Source organism: Apus apus, chromosome 2 (genome assembly GCF_020740795.1).
Source record: "Apus apus isolate bApuApu2 chromosome 2, bApuApu2.pri.cur, whole genome shotgun sequence".
Classification (NCBI taxonomy): domain Eukaryota; kingdom Metazoa; phylum Chordata; class Aves; order Apodiformes; family Apodidae; genus Apus; species Apus apus.
In genome coordinates this window covers 121,976,089-122,001,359 of record NC_067283.1, presented here as the reverse complement: position 1 = coordinate 122,001,359, position 25,271 = coordinate 121,976,089, and the positions used below count along the sequence as shown (strand labels likewise).

At 40.2% G+C, this 25,271-nt stretch overlaps 1 protein-coding gene across 1 annotated transcript in view; it reads right to left on the bottom strand.

Annotated features, from left to right (window-relative positions):
• The window catches only part of C2H8orf34 (chromosome 2 C8orf34 homolog), a 173,323-nt gene extending 158,626 nt beyond the window's left edge, over positions 1 to 14,697 (bottom strand). The window contains exon 1 of the mRNA XM_051612173.1: positions 14,536 to 14,697. Within this exon, the coding sequence (XP_051468133.1) occupies positions 14,536 to 14,604 (69 nt within the window). The 5' untranslated portion in view covers positions 14,605 to 14,697. The remainder of the gene's footprint in view (positions 1 to 14,535) is intronic.
• Between the last annotated feature and the right edge of the window lie 10,574 nt (positions 14,698 to 25,271).

The window sequence follows — 25,271 nt, the reverse complement described above, 5'->3', positions numbered from 1 at the left end:
GTTTACATATATATATATCACAATAATCACACAGACCTTTAAAAACCCACTCTACACTCATTCAGCTTGACTTTCATCTTGAATGTCATTATCTGAACAGCAACTGATGTCATTTACCTGGATTTGTGCAAAGCATCCAACACTGTTCTATACAACATCCTAGTCTCCAAACTGATAAGACACAATTTGACAGATGGACAACTTGCTGGATAAGTAATTGGCTGGATGGTCACATCCAGAGAGTTGTGGTCAATGGCTCAGTGTCCAAGTAGAAGCAAGTGACGAGTGCAATTCCTCAGGGGTCAGTACTGGGACCAGTGCTGTTCAACATCTTTGTTGGAGACGCAGACAGTGGGACTGAGTGTATCCTCAGCAAGCTTGTTGACAATACCAAGCTGTGTGGTGTGGTTGACAACCTAGACGGAAAGGATGCCATCCAGGAGGACTTTGACAAGCTGGAGAGGTGGGCTAGCGCCAGCCTCAAGAAGTTCCAAAAAGCCAAGTGCAAAGGCCTGCACCTGGATTGGCACAATCTCAGGCACAAATACAGGCTGGGGGGAGAATGGATAGAGAACAGCCACAAGGAGGAGGGACCTGGGAGCAGTAGCAGATGAGAAGCTCAACATGAGCCCCCAGTGTGTGCTTGCAGCCCAGAAAGCGCATCACATTCCGGGCTGCATCAAGAGGTATAACCAACAGATTGAGGAAGGTGATTCCTCCCTTCTACTCTGCTCTGCTGAGACTGCATTTGGAATACTGTGTACAGCTCTGAAGCCCTTAGCACAGGAAAGACATGGACCTGTTGGAAAGGGTCCAGAGGAGGGCTATGAAGATGATCAAAGGGCTGGAGCACCTCTGCTATGAAGACAGGCTAAGAGAATTAGGTCTATTCAGCCTGGAGAAGAGGAGGCTTCGGGAAGACCTTTTAGTGGCCTTCTAATACCTGAAAAGGTCCAACAGGAAAGATGGGGAGGAACTTTTCACCAGAGAGTGTAGTGATAGGACAAGGGGCAATGGTTTTAAACTGAAAGAGGGGAGATTTAGGTTAGACATCAGAAAGAAGTTCTTCACCATCAGAGTACTTAAGGTGCTAGAATAGGTTGCTCACAGAGGTTGTGGAAGCCTCCTCCCTGGAGGTGTTTAAGGCCAGGCTGGGTGAGGCTTTGTGCAAACTGGTCTAGTGGGAGGTGTTACTGCTCACACCAGAGAGGTTGGAACCTGATGATCTTTAAGGTCCCTTCCAACCTTAACCATTCTATGATTGTATAAAATATAAAAATAATGCTCAACTACTGGATCAAATGCAGAAATCATCCAACTGATGGAAAGCATAGAAAGCAGTGCCCTTTCCCACAAATATATATATTATATTTTGATAGTTATCGGGTTCACAACATCTTTTGATGTCAGAGAAAACTAGAAGAAATAAAGTCAGTGTTCCACTGAATGTAGGACAAAAAGATACTATGAGAAAGACAGGTACAAATGGTACCTATCATTGTAAGGACTTAGAAGAATGGCAGGATCCCATTTCGTGTAATGCTATGGTAAATTTTCATATGCTCAAATATTAGACAAAACCACTGTATAAGTAGTCATAGAAAAAAATATTCAAGTATAACAGCTATCATTTGCAACATCTTATATTCAAAAAAGCCTCAAAATATCTAGGGTTTAATTATAGCTGAGCACAAATGGTAATGCGACATAACTAAGATACAGCAGTATTTTTCTAGTGAATAAATACCCACCTATTCCCAGTCCAAAAATCTGGCTATACACTCTTCTGAATATTCTGAGAATAGCCATTCAACTTTATAGTTCATCTCCAGACAGAAAACAGTCTGTTCTCATTATTCTCATGGGTTTCTTTTTCAAATCTTAAGCAATAATTTAGCTTTACCCAAATTTTAATGCTTTTTTTTTTTATCCATGATGGATTTTTTTTTTTACATTACTTCTGGAAAATAAAACTAACAAACAAAAAACCCTACATTTTCTACTTTTGCATTCCTGTGTAGTGATTCAATTTTATATGGATGGCCTATATTTGTGATGACTACTGGACAACCTGAAAGAAAACCACAAAGAGGGAGGACAGAATTAATGTCATTGATATTTAAGGCCAATGTTTTCTACACAGGATTTATCAGTCTGTTCTCAGCATAGTCAAGCCATAGAGAGAGCTTGCAGGATCTTAGAAGACATCCAAAGTATAATTTGTATCACGCAATTCAGTCAAATAAGGAAGTTCAGCTGAAAATCAACTCATCAGAAAAAAAGTGCAGGTTGCTTTAACAAAACAGCAATTTATCAAACATAAAAGTTTAAAGGAGCTGAGTTTTTCAACAATAATTTAAAAAAAAATAATTTCTGCCCAGTCTTAAGTTGTACATTGCTGTCAATCCCTATCTTCCAAAAAAATGATGGCTATAAATTTTACATTCTCAGACCTACTCACATCTGCTCATAGATGCATCATTATGAAGGAATTTCAGGTAGCATATCTTGCACCCTGAGGACAAATGCAAAATATGACACATGAAGACTTAAGCTAAAGTATAAGTGACCCAACTAGCCATATTTTAATCATATTTTTAGAGTTCTTCTTTTGTACCTCTCAGTGTAATAGCCACACTTACGGCTGAAAACAAGATTCATTCAAATGCAGATTCATACGTAATGCTACTGCTAAAAAGCTAAAGCATGTATATAGTTTACCTTCATGATTTGTCGTCCATGGGTTACTCACTATTTATTCCAATAATAGTTACTTGCATGCCCAAGTCCTTAGAGAATCCTCACCTAAGTAAGTAATTTGAAAAACCTCCCTTACACTAGCTATAAAAGTGCAGCTGAAAACAGAGAACTACATCAATATCAAGCTGAAAAGAAGTCTCTGAAATGAGAGGATGTGGGACATTCTGTTTGGCCTCTGGGAGGACAAGTGCATTGGTTGCACAGGCTTAAGGCTGACACTTATCATATCATGCCCACAAATAAAGCTGGACTGAGATAATGGGGACAGCTAAATAAATATCAGCTTACATAAGCAGGATACACTTTCCCATCTGTACATTACAGATTAGCTAAGTCACATATTTGATTGCAATATTAAATCAATGTTTACATTATGCAAAGCGTAAGTATGAAATAAGAAAAATATTAATATTGGTCTCTACATAACAAAAATGAACTAATGAATAAATATGTTTCTAAAAGAAAAAAAAATGGCAGGAAAATTACTTTAGAAGTAATAAAAAAACCACAAGTTCTAATAATTAAATCATATGGACCAACTTATTAAAATTACTTTCTAGCCCAAACAAGGTAACTGCAACACACACACAAACCAGGTATATTTCTAAAAACTGTCACTTGCACTTTGACTGTCTCGTCCATGTAAACTGTCAACGCAGATCTAGGCAGGAAGCCCTCGCTAACCTACTCAGGACATGATCTGAAATGTCCACAAGCTGTCCTCTGGCTTAGGTTTTCAAACAAAGGACTAAAGGGGTATATTTTACAAGAAAGCTAAAGCCTTAAGTGGATATTTAAATAAGTACTACTGTACTAACTACTGAAAACTTTGAATGGGAAGCAATGGTAATTTTTAAGGACAGACAGTCGAATCATACCTTGAACTGTAGTTAGGTTCATTGTTTCTTATCAGATATGTCTACCATCAAGACTGCAATGGCTTATGCAGCTAAGAATCACTTATTTTCTAGAAACTGAGATGTGGGTAATTTTGGAAGATGTGTCAGGTTTTTGCGTTGTAGAGTTATTTTTAATAACAACCAAAGCATTACTGATTTTATTTTCTCATGCTTTTTATTAAGAAAACAATGCCTGCAAATCACTGGTGTATGTTTTTGTTTGTGATGCAGCAAAGTAACTTCCCAGCCCTGACGGTGATTACCCAACTAAAATTTCTTGATGATTTGATTGCTATTAAATTAATGTTAGGAGTGAAGTCCGCCCTCCTGTAAATTGGGCCTCACCAACTGCAGCAGGTCTCGCTGTGTGAACACAATGTGCCCACATGGACTGCACTGCAGCCTTGAGACTTGTCAATGCTCTGAACCACCACACTAAGCAGGGGAGAGAGGAGTAATCAATTTTTTTTGAATGTGTGGCTCCAATTAATGGGATTAATAGCACTACCAGGCACTGAGGCAGCACAAAGAAAGAGGAGGAAGAAGAAGGGCCATAATGAGCTCAGGGCCTTGCTGTGAAAACACCTAAACCATCTGAAGACTGTAAAAGCCAGAGGGGTTTGTCGTATCTGTGCAGATAAACAAGACAGACAAAGGAAGGAGAAACACAAGCACAGAATAATACACAATAATGCAGCAGGACAGCAATAGCAGAAATAGGAACAGCTGCCAGATAACCAGCTACCATTTCAGTACCCTAACTATTATATATTTTATTTCCTGTCTTAACTTTTTCTTCAGTGTTTAAGTAAATGTTAAGTGGATCTTCATTTTGGTCAACTTTATTCTTCTAATTTTTTTCTGTTATCATAGAGAAACACAGAATAAAAACATTCTCTTGAGTTTCCTATTTACCTTTGTTTCTTTTTCTCCCCTGCTACCTTTTTATTTCAGGTATTCCTTCTTCACAGGGTAAGAAATTGAGATTAAATCTGTTTCTGGAGGAATTTTGTCCTCTTTTTGTATCCCTTCTTTGCTCTATATTGGTAAGTCTCCATTCAGCCTTTGTCTCCATTGTCCAGATTATGCAGAAAGGACAAGATTCTTCATAACGCATAGGAAGCTGAATACCCAGCCCACAAGTGATGTATTGAGCTTGTCATGCCCAGCTGGCCTGGACTTGTGGAGTTAATACAATGTGTCAGAACAGGAACATACAGAACCCTCCGCATTTATGTAGGATCTTTGTTCAACACACATGGGATTCTCAAGTGTGTCCCAATGTTCAGGACATCTATATGCATTGCACAGTGCGTTCCCGTGTGTACACACACATTTCAGACTGTGAAACCCCAGTAAATCTAGTCACAGAAATCCAGTAATATTATCCTAGCGCTCTCTTTTCTTCTCCTTCAAATGAAACTACAGCCTTACTCACATCCATGCCCCCCCTTCCATCTCATCAAAACTGTCACAGAATCTGCATCATGATTTTTTTTTTCTTCCTAACTGCCCTGCTTCCACAGGTTCTCTCCTCAGGTTATGTACAGACAAAAACTGCCCTTCCTTCTCATCTCTCAAGTGTCCAGAACAGACAGCTTCCACTTATTAGGCTTCTAGGATGAATTATGCTATTAACAATGCAGAGCAATGCCTACCAAATTGTATAATGCAATCTTGTAAAAGGAGTTTGTGGCACAGCAGCCAGTGTTAATAGTAGTGCTAAGGCCACCTTTAACTTCATGGCAAAGCTATACCCACGCAGTATTGCCAAGATCAAGTACCAGAAGTGTGAGCCATAGATGCTGCAAAAAAAGCACATTTCTTTAGATTATAAGGAGCTATATTTTCTTGTTATTTGTCCTGTGTTTCTCACCTTTCAGTCATACTCTCATCAACCACAAGCATTAGAACCTTTCTTTTAAAAAAGAAAGTATAGATCCCAGGTAACCATTTGATGGGAGGGATCAAAATTGTAAGGAAAAAAAAAAATAGAAAAGAAAAATAATGCATTAGCAATGTAGCAATCTTTATCATCCCATTCCCTTTCATTTCCTACCCATCCTCACTTTTACTCTCAGTATATTCATATGATCTACTTCATCTTAATTAGACAATCCTCCCTAATTATTCAGTTCTCTCTTCTGCTCTTTCATAGAATGGACTGGGCAGGGCTCCATGACATTCTCCTGCATCTTTAAAAGACAAGATCCATATGAAGCTGACTCAAGCAACACATGCTCCTGGTATACTAGCATGAGCTTAGTTATAGCTCATGAAGGGATCTGGAGATCACTTATGCACATCTAGCAGCTTGCTACTGGAGAAAAAGTGAGCTGGCCTCACCCTTTGGCCATCTACATTTTTTCTTCTGAGTCAATGCCATGCTCCCCATTAGACCACAAGGTGACCCACCAAGCTAAACCTAGTGAATACTTTTCACTTCTTTGCAGACTTCCTATTTTTCTATTTCATCTTCCCAAATTGGGTAAATGTAGTATGACAATTGCCAGTTCTGGAACGATAACAGCAGGAATAGGCAGCCAGAAATGAAGATGAACGAGACCTGCAGCAACTGGTTATTAGATAAGCCTCACAACCTGCAGTTCTGAGCACTAAACCACCAGAGTGTCTGAAGTAAAACAAGCTGTGAGAGAAGGAATGATTCAATTAAAAAGGCTCCAACACAGCTGAAAGACCCAAACTCTCATGATTCCTGCCCCACTAAGCAGCTCCTCCAGAAGCCAACAAAAGAGCTTGATAAGCATATTGTTCCAGCTACTATAGAGAAATCTGGTGCATGAATAGAGTGATTTTACTCATTAAATATTGCAACACGAGGAGAGAGAAAGGATGCTTCATGTAAATACACAAGAGGGTAACAAACTTCACTCTCCATCCAGACAGAAATTTTCTAAGTAGTGGCTAAAGTAAAATAGCCTTCTATTTTACTCATACACAGGGAAGCGAGTTCACACGCAGTCTTCATTTTGTATTGGCATTTCCCATCATTGCAACACATATCCTCACAGTGCTATCAAAAGTTACATGCAAAACTGAGGTGTTTCACTGGAAACTGTTTAATGCAAAGATAATACTTGAATTTTATGTGAGTAGGGAAAGAAAACTGACCAAAACAACAGGTGAACAAAACCATAGGGGCATAATGACTTCATCCTAATGACTCTGCCTGAACACTTTTGAATGGAACTAAAAATAGGTATTTAGTGAAACAGAGTAGCCGAAGGAGAAATTAACATAGCGAGGCATATGGTACCTGACATAAAAGTTAAGGCCATCAAAAATGTGTCTGTTTCAAGCTTTTTAAAGGCATATTACCCTCTACACTGGGAGTAGATATGGACGTTGGGTTGTCTTGGCTAGGGCATAGGTGTGCATTTCAAGTCATCATACTCCTTTTCTAAGTCCTAGAATTAAATTAATGAATCTTTATTCCACCTATCAAATGAGTGCTGCTTTTCATTACCTTAAAGTAATGCTTGAAACAGCACACTGCCAACAGGAGGCAAACAGTTTCCTATCAACTCTATCTGAAAATTATTTTGCTTTCATATGGGTTTTAACTGTTTCTCATTATTTCAGGGTAGAGAAGCATCTTATCGCAGCAGATATCCCCCTCTCATAGTTCACAGCTAGGAGAATCAGAAAGTGTGCATCTCTGCAAGTGGGATAATACAGAATACAGTGAATAACACCTAATTTTAATCTGGATATTACCAACCAAAGGCTTGGGCAGTCTTTGTTCCAAGAGTTGGTGAACATGAAAATGTCTGAGATGTCCCATGTCCAGAGATAACAAACTATCTTCATTAGCCCTCAATTCACACAAAAGCACATATGTTTTCCCCCAACATCACAAGGAAAAGAAAAAAACTACTAAAAAAACTCACCAGTCCCTAAACAAATTAAAATAACACCTTTTCATTTACACAAACATGACAGAAAATGTAAAGTACCGAGTGGGAAGAAAAGATATTGAAGAAAGAAAAAAAGAGTATTGATTAGACCTTCAAAATTAGAGGCAAACTCTAAAAGAACATGATTTTTAAATGCTCTTAAATATTATGTTTCTAACTCATTTTTTAATGCTTCATTTACACAGTAATACTTTTAAAACAAACAAGCACTAATAAATAGCAGGTGTCTTTCTAGTCAATGCCAGATAAAGGAGCTAAGAAACCTGCTTGCTCCAGAAGACTAAAGAAGTACATTACACATGGCAGAAATGCCTCTTAAGGTACTAGCTGTCCCCTCTCAGAAGCTCCAAAACAATCAGAAGGCTGAGACTGTGCTGACTAGACTATGGATAGCATCTTGCCCACTTGGAAAATCATAAACCACTAACAGCAAAGAACACATTAGAAAAAAAAATTAAATATGGAGCTTAAGCCATTAACGTTTTTTATTTAATATTTGACATTTACATTCATCCTTTGTATCAAAAGTTGGATTAATCAAAAGAAACAGACAGCTGAAGAGCTTACCTCAGGTTTAATTAACACCATGCATTAAATATAATCCAAAACTTGGGAGAGACTTCATAGTGTGATAAAATGGAAAGAAAAAAGAGCAGAGTAATGGGCTTATTTTGATCCAGACTGATTCATTACTAAAGGATTGCCAGACAAAATTCAAACTTATCATTGTCCCAGTGCATGTCCTAGAGCAAAGACATTAGACTCATGGCATTTTATTTTGTTTTACACAGAAACATCTGCTAGCTCTAGACCTTAGCATTCTGCAGGCAGGCTCTGCTGGTATGCAATGGTGAGAGCAACTCAAATGAGAACTACCTCTCATTTTCCCAGCTATTTTTCATGGCAAGCTAATTAGGCCTTCTGCTCCCCCTCTCAAGAAACAAAGTAACTGTCATTTTCAGAGTTTCAAAACATTAAAAGTTCATCTAAGAAAAGGATGGTATTATGATTCTTACATTTTTATCTTCTGTACTTTAGATACTATTCTTCAAATTTAATTATTACTATTAAACAAAGACTGTAACTTTGATTTTTATTTATTTGTCTGGTGCCCAAGGGGATTAATTTTTAAAAAGTAATTAAGAAAGCACATATTTCCCTTTCAAGAAAGTAACAGTTTTGCGACGGTGGAAACAAGGTTTATGTGATTAACAATGTGACCACATTTTATCTATGATCTCTTTCACGGTGTCTTTCCGTAATTTCTTAACTTTCAACTAATTTTTTTTAAACTTTTACCTCATTTCAGACAAATTCCCAGAGGAGCAGACATCGCAAAAATGCAAGTTCTTTCAAAATAGCAAAAGATTAACGTTAGGTAAGCAAGAACAAAATATGTGATTTTCCTAATTCAGGAACTACCTCTTTTCTTAAACCCAGATTCCACAGGACAAAAGAATTATGAATGCCTTATCCACAGGGAAATGTCTGACAACTTTTGCATCCGTCACCAGAAAACCCAAGCAAAAAGCATAAAGCCATTGCTCATGGAACTATTTGTTAATTGAAAAGGATCTGTCTACAGTTTTAATTAGGGTGTTTCACTTGTTTTCCCTTAAAGACAACTTTACCAAGGCAACTGTCAGAATGCAGTGAATTCTCTGAAAAGCAAATGACAACTCTGCACCATTTTTTTTCCATTTGACTTTCATTTCCCTTAAGTTGGTCTTTACTTCAGTGCACATCAAGGCTACCACAAAGTCCTAGAAAAAAAGTCCTACGAAGGCAACAAAAAAAATTACAACATATATGATTCTCTACCCCATGCTGTGTAACACTATGGCATTTCCAGATCACTGCTGGTTTCCACACATCCTTTGAAAAAAGCTAACATTGGCTCCTCTGAAAAGGGGACTGCTAGGTTGAAACAGTATCACTGAGTAATCAGTTAGTTCCTAAAATTATGTTCATGATGTCCAAGTACATAAAAACTGTACTTAGAAAAACTGTACTTACAGAAAAACTTGTCTTCCAAAGGCTCCATCTAGCTACCCGAAATTAAATGCCTCTCGATGTAAAGTGACATCATCCAGAACACAGACAATTAAGCACAATACCAAAATAAAATAAAAGCTTATTTGGGCAAGCTAAAAAGAAAACAATTCTTTGAGAGCATCCCTGTCATTCACACTGCACACACTGCAGCTTAAAACAAAATTTGATACTGTGAGGAATCTTAAACCAGTAAATGAGACACTCAAACTGACTGTGCCTACACTGTGTATTTATTAATTGAGGATCAGTTTTGCTTCAGAAGACAGTCCAAACTCCAAAATTCATTCTCAAACTTTGACTAACTCAGTCACAAGGTGCACTATAAACATTTTTAGTCACTGAACAGGTGCATTAGGATGCATTAAGGCTTAAGTCAGAGGCACAATTATTTTATTTAAATAATGGACGCCAGTGCATAATATACACCAAGAATCCTATCACATTCAGGAAAAAAAAACGCCACCATAAAATATTTAAAAAATTAAAATAATTTTTTAAAAAATAGTTTCCCATTACATTTGCTCCAGAAATTTTGTTGGCTAAAAGAAAACAAGGTAAGTGTCATAATACAAAGACAGCCATTATGTCGTTCACATTACTAAGAAAAATTCTTAGGTAGCCAGGGGTTTGGTATGTCATTTTGAAAATAATTATTTCGGCTTTTTATAACTGAAAGAAAATACAGTCCTCTCATTTGCATGACAACAATGTACCTGGCAGGATGCTTTTTAGATGCAGTTCTATAAATAAAAAAATTCCAAACCACTAAATTTATCTCAGAGCTCTTGAAGATTTATTGCAATCTGTTCTTAAGAGTGCTGATCCAGCTTTCAAATTCACAGAAACTGTCAGATTGCTCAAATAAGAACACAACCGGATGCTGAAGAGATACATCAGACAGAGGTCTAGATGTCTGTGTACTCACTGGCAGTAGTGTTATTCATTCAGATCATTAGCACACAAAAAGAATTTGTTGGATTGGATACTTGAAATGCAAAGTGGGTCAATACTTCACTCAGACAGAAATGAGTGGGTGCTGATTCTGAATACTCTGTCCCAGCCAATTTTAGGCACACACCTCCTGTTCACATTTTAGACAGATAAGAAAAAAAATAACAGTGAAGCTTCAACACAGAAATATTTCATATTTAGAATTCTTGTTACATACCAAGTAAAACGTAAAAAAAAAAAACCACCAAACCAAAAAAAAACAAACAACACATTAAAAAAAAATCAGGTATTGCTATGCTAAGTGTTACCACAAAAATCTCAGAAAAGAGACATTTCTAAAGAGCATTCCTCAAATCTAAACTAGGTGTCTTACCACAGAATTCTCAGATGCCAATAATCTCTTGGAAGAGAAGATGTCTAGGCTTTCAAAGATGAAAGGGAAAAAAAAAACCAAACCTAGAACTACAACACACAAAACCAACATGGAATAGGATAAGCCAGCTCATGAAACCTGACAAAAGGGGTTAACCTAAAACCTTACTGTCAGCACTACCAACACCTGCAAGGCCTGGGGCATTTAGAAGTTCACCTATAGGTTGAGTGAAGTTTTACCTGCCAAAACCTTAGGCAACTGTGAGACGAAATGGCAGCCAAGAATCAATTTTTTAAAGCCATGACTTTTTTGGATCTACATTCAACAGGGGGAAATAAGGCTGAAGTATCAAAGTTGTTTCGCAATCTGTCTTTATTCTCAAAATTGACACAAGTCTCAGATGCACACATTAATTCCCACCCACCTTCCTTCCCACCTTTAAGCCAGAAATAATAATTTAACTCCTAAAAATGTTTGGAATCAAGTGAACCTGGCTATTACCATTCACAGCTGAGTGGATAGGACTTCCTATTACTTATTAACAGGTACTGATAGTAAGTAGAAGACTGATGCCTGCTGAGTCAGCTTAAGCTCATTACTTCTTTCTCCAGAAGGTTACTCCTACTTTCCTTTATAGGGATGGAAACAGTTTTTCAATCAAGGAAGGGCCTACAGTCTTCCTGCATCTCACATGTCAGCATTCTCTTGAACACTTATTTTTTTACACCACTTAGAAAGATAATTTAAGTGTCACACCATACAAAACTTCAGCAAAGAAATGAAACTGAACTCATCTGCATATGCAGCATGTGCTGAAGGTAAAAAATACAAAAACAAACAAACAAAAAAATAAAATTATGAAGTCCAAAAGAACAGATTTTCTTAGGTAGGTACTGTTGGTTAATGAAGTACAAAAGGCCCTAAGCACAGTAACAGAAGGCCACAAATACAGGACAAGAGACACTACCAACTGCAAACAACTGGAACAGAATGACCAGCTAGCAACTAACAGCATCTACTGCTCTTTATTGTAATGCAGGGGAATCGCACTTCACCATCAGGAAACTGCCAAGTGTTCCAGCCTTAAGTAACTGTGCCTGCAGAACTGCCTAAGATCTACGGTGTAAGGTCCTCCTGATCACTGATCGTTCATAATGAAAGTATAAAACATGATTTGTTTTATCCCTGCCTTCATGCTCTCACTCCAATTTCCAATACAGTATCACCCACTATTTTTTTATGCACTCCCTAAAACGTTGGCTTGAAGCATATACTAAGCAATTAAAGTCACAACCTGCTCAGCAAATAACATTGCAGAAAACTGAATCCAAGTCTACTCTGTTCTGACTTGGTATTAGAAAATTAGCACTCATTGCAAAAAAAGATGGCTGTCATCAATGACAAGTGATGATTAATTAGCATACAAAACAGAACTGGTGTAAGAAAAGCACAGGTCTCTCTTTTCAATGTCTCAGAACTTTTAGAAACATTAAAAACTGATGTGTCAGTGAATATATCTGACTGTGAACACATGGTATTCTTGATACACCACAATGCATATATAACAGGAATACTAGTATAGAGCATAAACTTCCCCCTATGCATAATCTGTGATCAGCTCCCATCAACTTCAAATACATATCTTTCCCATACTAGGATCAAGCACAGGTTGTAGATGTTCAAAAAGTGTTGAGAACAAAAAACACATCACTAAAATGTAATATATATAAGTAGATTTTAAATGGCTAATCAGGACGTAGAGGAGATAATAATTATAATCCTTTTCCTCCCAGTGTTATGCATTAAAATAACTTTAAACAGCTACAGAAATGCCACAGCCCTGCATCTTAAATCCACTCCCTAACATTCAGGTCTAAGTCAATTTCACACAAAAATCTCTTCCTGGTACACAGGAGTGCATTAACAACCTGTAGACAGCCTGCAAGGTTATGAAAAGAGCCTTCCACAGACTCCTTCTACCATGATGAAATTCCTGCATTATAGTGATTAGTGAAATATTTTGTGATGTATGAAACACTGCAACAAATACGACTAATTCATTTTTTCCCTCCACTATTGGTAACTAAAGCACCCTGCTATTGAAAACAATAGAGATGAGCATCTTACACTACTGAGAAACTATGTTAAAAGACGGTGACTCAGAACAATGATGTCAAGTAGTTTGAATTTAAATTCATTAAAAAATGGGTTAAGAAAATTTAGAAGAAAATGACAGCTGTCAAGGGCCTAACACCTTAACAACCTTCATTCCTATTGAAATATACAGGAGTCAGTTACGTATATAGCCTTAGCAACTGTGTTGATTGAACAGTCTTTTATTCAGAAATCAAACCGCATAAACGTTTCTGCTTCTATGAAATTCAGAACTAGAAAAATCACCTGCTGTTCCCTAGAACCCATTTATAGTTCCATTAATGGGGTTTTATTTCTTGCAAAATTAACATAACACCTCTGACATCTGTCACAACAGCCTCAGCTGATGCAAATATAAAAACTGACCCTTAGAGAACAGTTTCCTAACAAAATTTGAATCTTCCTTGTGAGCAAATGCTACCCAAAGCATTCACTACCAGAATAAAAGATTTCACATAGTAAGCTTGATTGAGAACAAGTTCAATACTGAAAAAAGGGAGCCTTGTGTGTTGGGTAATACTGCCAAAGTATAATGTATGTGCATTTAGATGTAAAAACTGCATGAGAAACAGGATGATAAAATGGTAATAATCATGATTGCTCTAGTACCCTTTACAATTCTAAATATTCATAGCTTATGCACAGAGGCAGTGAAACATGCACATCTGTGCATCTACAAATCCAGGCACCCTTGTAAGACCAAGGAAAACCCGTAGCAAATACGGTTTCCAAGTGTCTGCAGATAAAAAAAAATAATCAGAAAACGATACGGACTTTCCGCAGGACAGATTTCACCCCGAGTGCCGGGTCCCGCTGGGGAGGCACCCACCTCTCCCTCCCTGCCTCCTCACGGGCCGGTCCCGGCGGGGCAGCGCTGGGCTCGGGGCAGCGCTGGGCTCACCGCCCCGGCTCGCTGCTCAGCGCTGCCGCCCTGCAGACGGGGGGCTGGGGCGGGCCGCCTCCCCCACCCCGCGCACGGAAGGCGAGCCGGTACCCGGCTCCCCGCGGCCGGGCCTCCGTCCCACCACCGGGGCGGCTCGTCGGCGAGGCAGGGGCGCCGCCGGGACCGGAGGTGGGAGGGCGAAGGGGGGCACCTGTTTCCCGTGTAAAGCTGAGGGCGGCCCGTCCATGGCGGGGCGAAGAAGCGGGGCCACATCCAAGGGATGGCCGGGCAGGGCTGCGCGCAGCTCCGACACCCGGAGCAGGAACAGGAGGGCACACGTGCTATGCGACAGGGCAGGGGATGCCGGCGCTGCCCTCCTCTCCACGGCCGGGCAGGCGCCCGAAGCGACGCCTCAAAGTCGCCCTCGCCCCTGCGCTCACCTGAGCCGCGGCTACCGTGGGGGCACCCCCGCCCCCAGCGCTGCCCCCCGCGGGGGAGGCGGCCGACGGGAGCGCACCTTACCTCGAAGAGGGGACCGATCTTATTCTTCTCCAGGTAGGCTTGGATCCTGGTCTGCTGGTGAGACGCCATCAAGAACTCCGGAGGCGGGGGCTGGAGCTTCTCTTCCCCGGCGGCGGCTGCAGTCCCTCCGGCGGCTGGCGGCTCACTTCCCCTCGGCGCAAGGGCTGCCACAGCGGGAGCTCGGGGGGAGGCGCTGCGAAGGGGCGGCAGCCCGAAGTCTCCAGGACGGAGCTAACTCAGGTTACCGGGGCGCGGAGGCTCGAGGAAAGCCGGGTGCCAGTCGCCCGCTGAGCCGGGCGCGGGGCGGAGGCGGGCTGTTTCCCCTCAGGGAGCAGCGGGCGGGCGCTGCCTGGAGCGGAGCATGGTGCAGGGAAGAGAAGAGCTGCAAAGGCGGCCCCCGAGCCCGCGCTGCTCCGCGCTCGGTGTCTGTGTGCGCCTGTGCCTGGCAGCGCCTTGGTTACGGGAACAGCCTCGGCTCCAGCTGCCGCCCTCGCCACGGCGCCGCGCCCGAAGCCGAGAGCTGGGGGCTCCCGTCAGCGCCGCGGCCGCTGGCGCCCGTTGACGCCCGGGCTCCGGCGCACAAAAGGCGGCAGCGAGGGAAGGGGGAGGAGAGCGGGCGGGAGGCGGGGGCTGCTCTGCCTCCTTCCCTCTGGTGCTGCTCCCCTGCCCTCCCGGGGACGCGCTTCTCCCGCGGCGGAGCCGGGTTCACGCTTTCCGGAGGAGCTGCCTGCGCGCTGGCGCTCAGCCAGGGCCCCCGCCTGCCCGGGAGCCCCTCGGGCGGGGGTGAGCGGGGCGGGCCGCCCGCCGCGGGGGTCCTGATCGGCACTCGGAAACTTCAGCCGCGGAGGGTCGCGGGGAAGTGAAACGAGTCGCTCACCGAGCAGAGAATAGGGGTGCAGAGAGACTGCAGCCAGCACTTTTCCTTAGTTCTTTGTTTAAATTGTTTTCAAGTCTTAAAAAGCAACCCGAGCACCTTCCTGCGGTAGCGGGGGTAGCTGTGTGCACCAGCGGCGCAACCTGGGCACAGGTCGCGTTGCGTTCCCCCAGCAAGCCAAGGGCTCTCGCCCATCGACCGAAACCCACTGGAGTAAATGAGACATTTCCAGCTGGCTTCAGGGAGTACTGAATTAACGGCTACATGAAATAAACAGTATTTAGTCGTCCTCCACTTCAAGGAATGAGTTCCCCACCTTTAATGGAAGCAAGATCATAACCAGCCTTTTTATTTTTTTTTTTTTTTTTCTTTCACTTTGGAGAAGAACAATCGAAAACAGGCTTCTTGGGATTTGATGCTTCTGTTCTTCTGCAGTAACTGATTCTGCTGTACCAGCATTCACCTGTTAAAAAAAATAAAAATCCACAACAGCAAAAAAAGTGGTTTTTTTTTTTTTAATAAGAATTTTTTAGAAGCACAGGACAGCTTTGAAGAATACTGGGAAAGCTCAGCACATCTGCTAAATCAGGCTGCCTTCTCTCAGTCAAAGAATCTTTTGCCAATGCAGGAGTACAAGCCTCTCCTTATTCAAAAACCGTTAAAGAAAAGGATGAATTCTCTCTGGAGTCAGAAGATTGTGTCTTCAGCTCCCATAGCCATTGGCTGTTGTTTGACTGCGAAATCCTCCTTACTGACTCATGCCTTTACCTAAAAAGAGGTCGGTTGTATGTGTATTATGAAGAAAGTTTGCAATGCACCCTATAATGTAAGCAATAGCTTGTAGCATTCTTTAATGGTTTTTCTGCAATGTGCTCCGTTTCTGTGCTCATCCTAGTCTCAGTGAGGTGCAGTGTTTTATTTTCCACAGTAGCCACTAAAACATGTCCTTTCTTAATTTGAATTTTTAGTGTGTTGTTAGTCTTCTAAAATTCATATCAGCTCAGAGTTTTAGCATATCGTCTCCAGCAAAGTACAGCTGCTTTGCCTGGTGCCACTTAAATAATATGGTGCTAAGCTAGTTTAATCAGCCTAATGAGGATCATACAATCATAAGGGTAATTGCCAGTGTTCTCAATAGTGGCTTTAATGATTCCCGTCAGATGAGGATGTTCGCAAAATTTCACAAATCTCACCAGAACCCAGACTGCTCCAATAGAGCTAAATGCTGTTTCCCTCCCATGATCCAAAAATGAGACCGTATGTTTCTGTAGCCCTACACAGCCTGACTTTTCAAAGCAGCAGTACTTCCAGACCTGCTGGGACCTGACTGCACCAGGACCTACTATCAGAGCAACTATCTGTGTTCTATGTAGACCAGTAAGTGGACTGAAGACAAGACACAGGACTACCAGCAATACAAATAGAAAAGAGAACTTATTGAAGGAGTTTTTAAGGACACCGTAACTCTCTGTGGTTGCATATTGAGCAATTAGCTAGAATTGGGGGTTGGTTGTGTTTTCCTTCTCCCACAGAATCGCAGAATGGTTGAGGAGGGAAAGGACTGGTTCAACCCCTCTGCTACAGCAGGGTCACCTAGAGCTGGTTGCCCAGCCTATTTCCAGATGGCCTTTGAATATCTTCAAGGATGCTGGATCTTCTGTTGTGTTTTGGTTTGGTTTTGCTTCCTATTTCTCTAGAACTTTTTTCCCCATTCTCATTTCTCACCCAGACATATATATAATCTAGATTTTCCAGTTGGCTTGGGAAACAGAGTAGCAACCCTTCTGTGGCTGGGAAAGATTCCAAGGCCAAATGCAGAAATTAGGTGTTTAAGCAGACACACCTCATAACCCCACCAGCTCTCTTAACACTTCACTGACAGGTTATTCCTTGATACAGATTAGGCACTTTAGGGAGCCAGAACACAGTGCTTTTCCAAGTGCTTCCTGTTACTGATTCTAGTTGAAGGTCTCCAGCAACTCTCCAACAGAAAGCTCTCCGAGTGCAGCCACAAGAAGATAGCTATCGATAAACAGCTGTGATTTGCAAGTAATCCCAGAGAGCTGGGCGTGTCCCTTCTGTCGTCTTAGTATTTTTAATGTAATTAAGATACTTCAAATTAATTTTTAAAATTGGTATCAATACACATCTTTTAAAATGAACCTTCACCATAATACCAAAGCATCACAGATTTTTTAAAAAATCTCTTGCATTAAAATTACTGATTGGGGTATGCATAAATTTATATTACTCTCAGCAATTTTTTATATGAGCAACTGAACACTAAACTACAACCCAAGTAATAAAATATAGTCTCTTTCTTGTTCTTTGCTATGATCCTTGTTTCGTTTTGTAGATACTTTTTTTTAAAGAACAGTAGACAACATGCACACCAAGGTAACACTCAGGATTGAACTGCAAGAATAGAAATGAGTGGAAGAATTTGTACACAGGCATAAAAAATGAAAGGTGTCCCCATTTCAAATTACATGCACCACAAAAAGTGAAAACCCTAAGACTGAAAAAGAACCAACAACAAAACAAAACAGGGAGGACAAAAGAACAGAGCTAATTTTAAGATGGTTGTGACCACACTGTTCTGTGTCCACACCTGTGATATCTGAGCTCTGTGCTTATTACTATCATATGTTGGTGGTTTTCTCATCCTTCACTCTTGTCACGAAGAGAAGAGAGTGCACATTTTGGTAGGTTGTTTTTGGTTTGACTTATTCAGTTCAAGAACTTCACTACAACAGGACCCATTAAGTAATTCCATAGTATTCTATATAATTTCAGTCCTGTCATCCATTTTTCAAGAATAAGATTGCTGCAGTTCCAATGCTGAGCACCAAATTGTCAAAGTTATGGGCACTTGCAGTACCCATTCATCATTGCTGGAGTCAAAATACCCAGACTTTACATCCAAAGAAGGTGTTCTTCAGAAGTCAGAGCTGCCACTGCTTAACAGAAAAGCAAACTGATGACTTGGCTGTCTGTAAAGGTACTCTGTGGGTCACAAGTACCCTGTGCCAAGTCAACAGTTTTCTCTCTGCTGGCTGAAATTTGATCCATATGCTCTGTCTGAACTTTATTTTTTGAGACGGCATCTGGAGTGCAAAAGAGACATTAAGATCTAAGAGAAATCTATGGTGGCAATATATTAATTTATTACACACCTTTACATGGCTTTGTAGCTCCCATTATGTGCTTCATGTTTCAGCTGTCAAAAATCATTGCGAGGGATTCCTTAATGAACCTTTCAAAAAACGATTAGGGGGAAAAAAAGAACAACAAGCAAGCACATTAAAAGAGGTAGTACTCCTCAAAACTGGTGATATTTTCTTGATAAAGCTTTCCATTTTGTCAGTGTTTTTCTTAATGTAATAACTTTATAATAAAGAATTATTCTTCCATTACTGTGGTCTGTTTCTATTGAGTTTGATATTCTATGCAAAGTCATTATCTACTTCATGAAGGAGGAAGAGAGTCATTAGTCAACTACTGACTAGATGCCGTTCTTACAGTGTGCTTGTACTTTAAAAAAAATGCAACTGAAATTACCTTCAGGAAAATAAAATCCCTGAGTTCCTGCACTTTATACATGAGGCTTTTTTTTTTATTATTGCTGAAGCATAGCCTTGGAACTTTACAAACCCCTGTTGTACAATTTTCTAAAACTGCCCACACATGCATGCACACACACACAGTGCTTCAAGCTGTTTAAAATAATGGAGGTTTAGCAGTTCCTGACCTAGAAAGCTGCCATCTAGCTTTTTATTTAGTATTCCCCTAAAAATGGATCTGCTTGGATAGCATGTTGTCAAAAGAAATTGAAGCATCTTAGAACATTGTACTGAAATATCCAATTTACCTTTTATCCCATATCAAGTTAGCAGACAGAACTGGGAATAACGTTACTGGACGGTTCATGTCAATTATTTGGTATACCTAATTTTGTTTGTTGTTTTTTTAAAACCTACTCAATACAGGATAATATCACCACAAGCATAATTTTGAATTTAGACAACCTTGAATATCCTTTCTGTGGTTTTCTATTCACACCAAGAGACATATAACTTAAAAATCTGGGCTAGACTCAGACTTGTAAAGAGCAAAGATTCTTTTGCATCATCATTCTCCTAGATAATTCAGCCTAAGTCTGGGGTATTTTGTGCTTTATAGATTTTGATCTTGACCACACACAGCCTCTGTGGTAAAACATTTCCTATTCCCTACAGGGCAGGAGCCCTTGGGAACTTAAAAGCTTGCATTATCCTCAGGCTCTCAATAAGGACAAGAACAAATCACTAGAAAATCCAAGATTCATAAACCACACTGTGGTTAAGGAAGATGAGTGGCTACCTCTTATTCTCAGATGTATTGTGTAATTTGTTTTCATTCATCATGTTCATTTTCCTGCTTCCAATAGCTTGTTCACAAATGCTCTTCTCATCCTCTTCAGAGAAAAATCCTTCTAAACTCAAAAAATTTGGTTAATTTCATATTGCGAATCCAACCATTAATAGAAATAACTAGTATTTCAAGACTTTATTGCAGCTTATATCCATTCTATATTGTTTTGTGTCTGTTTGGATACAAATAAACACAATATATCAGGAAAAGCAGCAGTACTTATGAGCACACTGATGACAGAGTGGGACCTGACTGTATATATTACATTTCAAGGACAAATCTGCTTGGAGATTTCACAACTCAAGTGCAGTACAGAAGACCACAGACAGTCATTATTGGGAAGACAGCTAAGACTACACTGTAGCCTCTTAGCACTTTCTGAAAGATGGATAGGCCAGATTCATATTCAGCTACACTAACACTCAGGGAATCAATTAAGTAAAAGACTTATCACACCAACTGACAATTACTTCTCCCTTTCTGACGGATGCAAATATCAATTTAATTATTTGTTAGTGCCTACGAGCATAAAAAAATACCAGCCTTCAAAAACTGTTCCCTCTCCCGTCCTCTCTAGAACTGCCAGACCGCAGGAGCAATTGTCTGTGCACTGTTGGTAGCGTGAGTGGCAGCAGGGACTGAACAAAGACATTTCGGCACGTCCAAAGAGCCTGGGCTGGTTCTTGTAACTCTAATAGTCTACAAACCAGCCACTAGAGGGGACTAAAGAGTCACACTGTACTAGCATGGGTTACTGCTTTGTGAACTGTTTTTTTGCTGGAATATTTCAGACGTGGCCATGAACCAGCGCTGTACCTGACTCAGCTGTCAACTCTGGTTCATGCTGTAGGTTTGATTACGTTTGTGCGTGCTTATTGCATTTAGACAGCAATGTTTACTGAAGGGCTCTATAAACCTGTGATATGTTTGTATACTCACTGCATAATAATTATGAATGTTTGCACTGCTCACTGTATCCTAACTACTTGCAGTGGTAAAGTCATGTAGGCTTTGAACCACCCAGCATTTCAGCATGATTTTTACCTAAAAGCATGTATATAAGTTAGGTTGTCAGGTCGTTAAACATATTTAAAGTGCATTGCTAGATGACGACCGTTTCAAGGGGGGCGTTGTGGAGACAGCAGAGAAGATCAGTCTCAGCTAACTCTAATCTAGGAGGGCTGTTAAGCCTTTGCTGGCTGCAAGACAGCCCTCTGGGAAGCTGTTGAAAGCACATAAAGTTACCAAAGCTGCTAAAGAGCAAACCAGTGTAGAAGCCAATCTAGAGAGGGGAGGTATAGGATAACTGGTTTCCAGATGCTTGAGTTAGCTTTTGTTTATACAGTTTGAGCTGTACAAGTTAACAATAGTCAAGGATGCTCCTTACTCATCAGCAATAAGAGACTTCCCCAGATTGCTTTCTCTTAGCAGAATGTACCTTAGAATGAGCAGGATTATACTTGATGAGCATAACAATAATGCCAACTTCCAACATTTAGAAAAGAAAAAACAAATAAAGAAATATGTTTCTAAGCCAAAATCATCACAAGACACCTCAAAATAGATTTTACAGCTTTATCTTTAAGGTTCACGGTTTTGAGGCCTCTGCGGCTCCCTCCTCCCCTCCCCCTCTCCTGACACAAAACTGTGATCTCTAGTAACTCTTTTTTTATAGTGAAAGTAAAGATACTGTTGTAGCCATTAGATTGCAAGAACTAAAGGAAGAAAAAACAACACTAAACACAAAAGAGTAATGGTAAAAACTATGAGTTGGCAATGCTGCTGTATCTTCTTTTCCAGGCTTGAAGACAATACCCAGGGATAAGAGCTTAAAAATTGAAAACTTAATATCAAGATTGCTATCTTCACAAAAACATCCAGGCGAAGAGGTACGTGTAGTTTTTTTGTGAGAGGGAGGCTAGCAATGATCCCATTTAATTTCCTGTAGTAGGAAGCTTAACAACTATTCAGTAATAGTATCTCCTTAGGTGATTAATGCTTATACTTAGAGTGAGGTGAAATTAGAGAAAGTCCTTGAAATATTAATACCAATGCCAATTACTGTCCTGAAAGAGGAGGACAAGGACCTTGGACTGAATATGCCACTGAATGCTTGCCCTTGGCAGTGTTTTCGTTATCATACAGAAGTCTGAGTCTTCTAAAGGGGAAAAATTCTTGGCTTGGAATCCATTCCCTTGTTTTTGTTTCTTCTGGAAAATCCTGGACACAAGGTTACTTCATCATTGCTGATTTGCTTAATTGGAAAATGAGACTGATATTTCTGCTATGAAAGTAACTGGATTTTAACATTTTTGCATCTATCTGCTTTTGTAAAGTTTCAGCTGATTTTCCTAAGGCAGCATGTGTGCAGGTCTTCATAAGCTGCTGCCTTGATGATGAGTTGCATTTTCCACCTGATACACCAGCTCATAACCATACAGCTGTCTCCCACTAGCAATTATGAACTTGGAGCACTTAAAAGAATATACATTACAATAAGAACACACATCAGACAGTTAGCAAAAAGGTAATTGATATGTCTCGTGTCCCAAAACGCAGGCAAAAGCTTGGCTTATTAGTAACATAACAACCCTAATAACATTTAAAATGTATTTTAATCTAGGATTAATTTTCAAGCACTCAGTAAAGCAATTTACATTTCATAAGCTTCACTGTCCTCAACAATTTTGAAATAAAATATTATATTCTGTAGCAAAGTTGAAAAGCTCATTTGGAGACTAGGTTACCTTTGAGCCTGAGTTTCTTTATGAAAGGGTGCTGGAAATTTTTTTCATGCAAATATATTGTCTATTTTACAGAAATAGTTTAGGTTCAGTTTTGTTCTTACCAGAAAATTTAAATTCCAATATCTACATATAGAAAATAATATGCCGGTTGGTACTGACTCCCCCTCAAAAGATTAATGCGTGCAAATATAGGCCACATTTATTATAGAGATATTGTCACGATCCGGTATTCCGATACGTGGCAATTTTTTACAATCTTGCCAGGACAAAACAAAGATAACACAACATCGGGTGCACAAATAGGGACTGGGGCTGGCGTGAGGTCTTAAAAGAGATCAGGCAAAACCCCCTTGCTTTCTAACACTCCTCACCGAAGTGGGAGGCTGGTGCGGCTGGATTCTGCCTTCCCTCTGCTGGGATAAGCCGCACGGCAGCTGCACCCTTTGTTGTCCAGCGGGACCTGAGAAGAAGTTCAAAGGTGATCCCAAATGGTGAAATTAAGACACAAACAAGGTCAGATGTCACACGCACGGCAAACTTTTATTAGAGTAACACAGCAAAGTCCCTAGAGCAGATAGGACAGGGAGGAAAACAGTCAGAAAAGAAAGGAGAAAGCAGAAATACAGAGGACAGCAAGTGAGAGCATAGTAACCACCACGGTCCAGTGATGTCATTGGTGGGGAAGTGGTTCCTGGTGGGGAAGTGCTTCCCTGCACCCACAGTGTCCCTGATTTTTATACAGTTCTTGCCCACTGCACCCCCATTTTTCTCCCTGAATAAGTGAGAAAATCCTGCTATCTTCTTCGTGCTCCCACGAGATAGGAGGGGGGTAGGTATGGCACCGGGCCTATGCCCTGCAGATAGTCTTTGTTTGGCTAATTAATGAGATCAGCCAAAACAAAAGAGGAGGTTGAGACAACTAGCACCACAGGATTAGTTTATTGCAGTGGAGGTTTGGTCCTAGGAAGTGGCTTGAGACCAGCACTCTGTCTTGTCCTGCTAAGTCGGTGGTTTTCATGAGATATCAAGGCCTGGTTATCACTGGATATTCTGCTCCCAGCGCCAGCTGTAGAACTCCTTTGTCTCCGATCTCAGCATGTCCCCATACTAAACTCCCCAGTTCTCAGGTTGGGTGGGTTGCTGAGATATCTCTTTAGTCCATCAACAAATGTTGTTTAACTCTCAGATCAGACAACAGATAACCAGAGTGCCTAAGTCCATCACTTATCTCTTGGATTGTTCGAGACAAGCACTATACATCCTGAATGCCACATATATTAATTCTGTGCTTATAAACAACACTGTAACTAATTATTGATTGTATTTTTAAGTGTTCTAGGAGTCAAGACTTTAATGCTTTGGTACTCATTGGCTGACCTGCTTTAAATCTTTTTACTAGTGTGTTTACATGAATTGGATTGCTGTTGTTCTATACCGGCTGGGTTTGTGGACTGAGTCCTGAATGTTGTGTTGTATTAACTCCAACTGATCCATGGAGAATTATCCTGTATTTTTTCATAATGCATAATAGAAATTCAGCACAGTGGATTTCTTTCCAACAAGAACTGTTTTCTAGGTAAGCGTTAATGCACTACTTAGAAGACTGTGATTTAGAGACTTCCATACATTATCAAAGATAATCATAAGAAATTTTTTACATCTGTCTGGCTTTTAAGGCTTTTTGGCAAATGCTGTAGGAGAGGGATTTTTACAAAGAAATGAGGATACTCTGAATAGTGAATTTACATAAGGCCTTTTTGATGGTGTTTAAGGATAGCATGGAAGCTGAAAAGCCACGGAGAGAATCACAAGGACTAAGTGATTGGAAAACCATTAAGGGAGGAAACTGCAAGTATCTACATAACTAACATAAACAGTGGGAGTGAGCCAAGTACTAGAGTCACACAGTGGACAACATTAGTTATCTGGAGAATGTGGAAAGGATCATAAACCAAGTATTATGGTTCATTAGAAAATTGTATCTATTAAGCTCACTATACTATACTATGTTGGCAGTTTAGTTAAAATGACAAAGTAAACAACTGGTTACTTGTATCTAGGAAGAGAGGAAAAAGTTCCAAGAGGTTTTGAATCTTACCTGCAAGATGGAGTCTATGCCTGTAAATTTACTTGGATCAGTAGCAGGTACACAGTAAGAATACAGGGTAAAAAGAACAGAAAGCTTGAAGCTTTGAAAGGGATTTTGTAAAAGCTATATTTCAGAAAACAGAAATACATTCACCTGCCACATTTGTTGGTAAAGCCTTTTCCTTAAGTAGCAAATACTGCGCTTGAGAAAAAAAGGCATGAATGAACAGTCCATTCAAAACTCAGAAAATGTAAGAGATAACAGCATTGTCAGTCTTGCCAGAAAATTGTGAGCATGTACATAGGTTGCTATTATTGTGCTTTAGTAAAAGTACACTGGAATTTGGAACACTTCATAGGATTTGGAGAATCAGTTTGGATAGTTATCAGAGACTAAGTTGGTAGTGAACATTCTCCTAAACAATTAATCTGAAAGAGCATTCAGGAATGCAGTAACCCTCTTACTCAAATGTTTCTTCCCATTTCTTTTCACCCTGTTCAGTCCCCATTTATCATTTGTTATTGCTATGAAGAGATACTCAAAATAGATGAGTACATTTTCTACCAAAGTAGATAAGCACATTATCTACTTCTTTATTGTTTATTTGTAAGGA